Source organism: Propithecus coquereli, unplaced genomic scaffold (genome assembly GCF_000956105.1).
Source record: "Propithecus coquereli isolate 6110/MARCELLA unplaced genomic scaffold, Pcoq_1.0 Scaffold69, whole genome shotgun sequence".
Classification (NCBI taxonomy): Eukaryota; Metazoa; Chordata; class Mammalia; order Primates; family Indriidae; genus Propithecus; species Propithecus coquereli.
The window spans coordinates 1,065,414-1,068,868 of NW_012152951.1; the positions used below are offsets into that span (position 1 = coordinate 1,065,414).

Sequence of the window (3,455 nt, forward strand, 5' to 3'; positions counted from 1 at the left end):
AGGGCATCAGTAAAATCTAATTGTGAGATATTCCTAAATAGAGCCCAGTTATATTAACCAAATACCTTTTGACCAATTATATATGTTTCCTAGCCACAGACAGGTAAGTAAAATATATTGAGATAAGTCACTTGTTTAACAGAACATCTACTTACCGTAAAAAGAACACAGGGAAAAGGTGTTCTTTCAAATTATTTAATAATCTAACATGCCTCTTGTAACTATCTGCCATGCATTTCCACAAACACTCTCAGGAAACCATTTCTACCAAATATCTAGCTATCTCATGGTAGCTTTCGCTTATTTTCAAATGGTAGCAAAATATGAACGCTGTTTTAACAGAATAAATTACCAAAGGAAAAAAATACAATTTTTAACTCAGAATTCTTGCCAAAGACACTTTTTTTTCCTGTGATAGACACAAGCTGGTACTTCAGGGTTTCTGATGACCTGCTGGGGTAACAACCACCCCCAAATCCACACCACAGCAAGCGTCTCATCCCACTGAGACTCTAGGAGGACCATTCTATTTACCCTTTGGGATAAGTTTTCTTTTGCCTTCTTACAAACTCGTGCATGTTTTGGCAATATGTATCTAAATTTAAATTAAATAGTTTAACAGCTCTCTTTAGCATTTATAATGTGTTTCAAGCACACATACATTACTAAGAACACAATATGAAAAGAAAGCCATCAAGTGGAAAAACACATTCCAGTTAATTCATATGCAGTGTGGTAATGCCTCCTCACCTTGTGAACTGAGTTCTCAAAACTCCATGAAAGAGGAATTCATAGTCAAAAAAGCAGTTGGAAAATGGCGTCCAACAATTGCCTTTACAGGATGTCTTTATTGGGCTTAAATGGGCAACACTGAGCTCTACACTATTCATTTCTATTCACTATGTCTTGCTCACATGAAACATATCAGCTTTTGTTTTCGTGCAATTTCAACAAGTTGCTTGGCATTGTTGCTTTGCTACAGCTACTATGCACACTAAGAAGCTTGTTGTGTATGTGTGTGTGTGTGCACACGTACGTGCTTTTTTTTTTTTTTTTGCTTCATGTTCGGCAACGTTCGGCACCAATTTGATAACTCAGAATTCTGGGTTCTAGCTCTCCAAGTTCAATCTCCTTGTCCCAGAAGCAGAATAAATATGCATGCTCGAAATGGAAAAGGCCTTGGGTAACTTTCCTTTAACTGACTCACCTAAGACTGTGTCCCCCAAGGCCCTCCACTCCTCCCCAGGCCACCATGCCTGCACTCTGCCCATGATAACATCAGGCCAACACACACACCTTCAGCTCCTCTGACAGCCTTCCCAGCTCCTACTGACAGCATCAGAACATTGCTCCGGGGCTGGGCCTCACTTGGCTTCAGCTTCTTTTTTCTTTGTAAAAGATTTTTAGCAAAAAAGCCCTGCCCCTTCTTAATCATCTCTCTTTTCCTCATTTCCTACGACCACAATTCCCAACGGGCACAGACCAGGACCACAATTTTTCCAGTTGCCTAAAGGTTACTGGGATGTATTGTTGGCGTACTCAGATGTTGCAAGGGGGTACTGATGGCTGGGGAGGGGCCATCCTCTGTCTGCATGAGGACAGTGTAAGGAGGCAGCAACCAGACCAGATAGAAATCACCACTGATGTAGGCAGAACCCAGGACCATGGTGAAGGACCCAAGAGGTGATGGAGAGAAGTGACCTCCAAAAGGGGCAGCTTCTCTAGTTGACAACCATCATTTTAGTGAGTGCACTGTCACTGACAGGAGATTACCAATGAGAGCACTGACCATACACAGGTCAACCTCAGCCAGGAAAGCAGGCTCTCTCCAGCTCTCCTCCCACCATCACCATTTTCCACGTCATTGAGAGGGGTTAGAGGAAGACACATGCTCACCCACACCTGATGAGACTTTATTGTCAACAAACAACATAACCCTCAGAGGTCTAGCTGTCTACATTCTTCCTCTGGTAACTGACATCCTTGGTGTTACCAGACACAAGCATGTTTACATGTTAGGGAGGCTGACATCGCCTGGTTAGGGGACAGTTCCGGACCGTTGAGCAAGAATACGCCACACGTTAACCCAAATGAAGGCCATGTCTCCAAAGGCAGAAATAGTTTAAATTATTTTTAAATTATGTCCCAAAGAGATCGCCTGTTCTGTTGAACCTCAGTAGCTTCAACCATTTCAAGACCAAGAATCATTTTCTCTTTTTCAACTCAAGGCCGAAGCGGGAAGAAGAAAACTCAGCTAGAGGAACATCGGTATCTCAACTCCAGAGCTGGGGATATGGACGCACCACCGCACCGCTGACCCCACCAAAAAAAAAAAAAACACTAAACCCGTAATCGTTTCTGCTGGAGTACTCTCCTTCAGTTATAAAGAAATCCTCTACAATGAATTCTACACTTGTCTTTCCCTCATTTTCCAGGGAAGAGTGTAATTATTACTCACAGTCTCACTTAAAATGAAAATATATTAATTATGACATTAAACAATTTTCACTTCAATCAGAAGCACAGTAATACTATATAAAAGCGTAAGATGACGGTGAAAAACCACCTTTAAAAAAAAAAAAACTACCTTCATTTTAATATACCTCTCAAAGCCATAAACTGAAGTGCTCCCTTACCTGCCGAACGAAACTATTTGAGGTAGTGTCAGATGAAGTGCTTCCATCCGAGCCTTTAAATCTGTTTTTCCTTCTAGCTCCTTTTCCATATGACTACAAAAAAGAACAAAAAAAAGGAAAAATTAGATTATTATTAGATCCTTTCTCAGGGATCTAGGCTTAGTTGTAGAAAATGTCAAGGACTAAAACAAGTAGTAAGCTGGCATCACATGAGCACCATTAGAAGCTTTATATCGGTGGAATCACAAAAATGTATCTGAAATAGGTGAATACATAGGGAAGAGAGGTTTCTAGACAAAGCATTTAACAACTAGTTAAACTAAAACAATGTAGGCTGTCTGTAAATACGTTAGCAATCAAGAAGCAACGGCTTCTAAAGACAAAGCCATTTAAAAAATAAGCATTTAAGAACAGAATATTAAAGGTAAGATGATTTGTTTCAATAATAGGATTGGGCCAAGTATAAACATCCACAAAAATGAACCTGCTTTATCTATTATTTAATACAGTTTACATTCAGAGCTCTAAGAACAAACTATGCATCCAGCTATGTTTAATTCTAAGAACAGCTACAGTTATTGTAAACATTAAACACTAAAATATAAGTGCAAAATGGCTGAACACTGAGCATTAGAGTTAAATTTAGTACATAGGTTGGAATCTGTAACCAACCTCTGGAAAATTTCTTGAAGTTTTGAAGCATTGGTCTTCTCATCTTGAAAATGGGGTTAAGTATTAAATGAAATATACCTCATAGGACTGTTTTAGGTATGAAATAAAATAATGTATTTATAGCATTTGTTATAAGATATAGCACAC

General features: G+C 39.3%; 1 protein-coding gene across 5 annotated transcripts in view; it reads right to left on the bottom strand.

The window, feature by feature from the left end:
• Window positions 1–3,455, bottom strand: part of CACNB2 (calcium channel, voltage-dependent, beta 2 subunit) — a 336,969-nt gene that overhangs the window by 320,498 nt on the left and 13,016 nt on the right. For 2 of the 5 annotated variants that reach the window (XM_012660945.1, XM_012660942.1), the window contains exon 2: window positions 2,637–2,729. The exons of the other annotated variants lie outside the window; for them this stretch is intronic. In XM_012660945.1, the coding sequence (XP_012516399.1) occupies window positions 2,637–2,729 (93 nt within the window). The remainder of the gene's footprint in view (window positions 1–2,636; window positions 2,730–3,455) is intronic. 5 annotated transcript variants of the gene reach the window in all.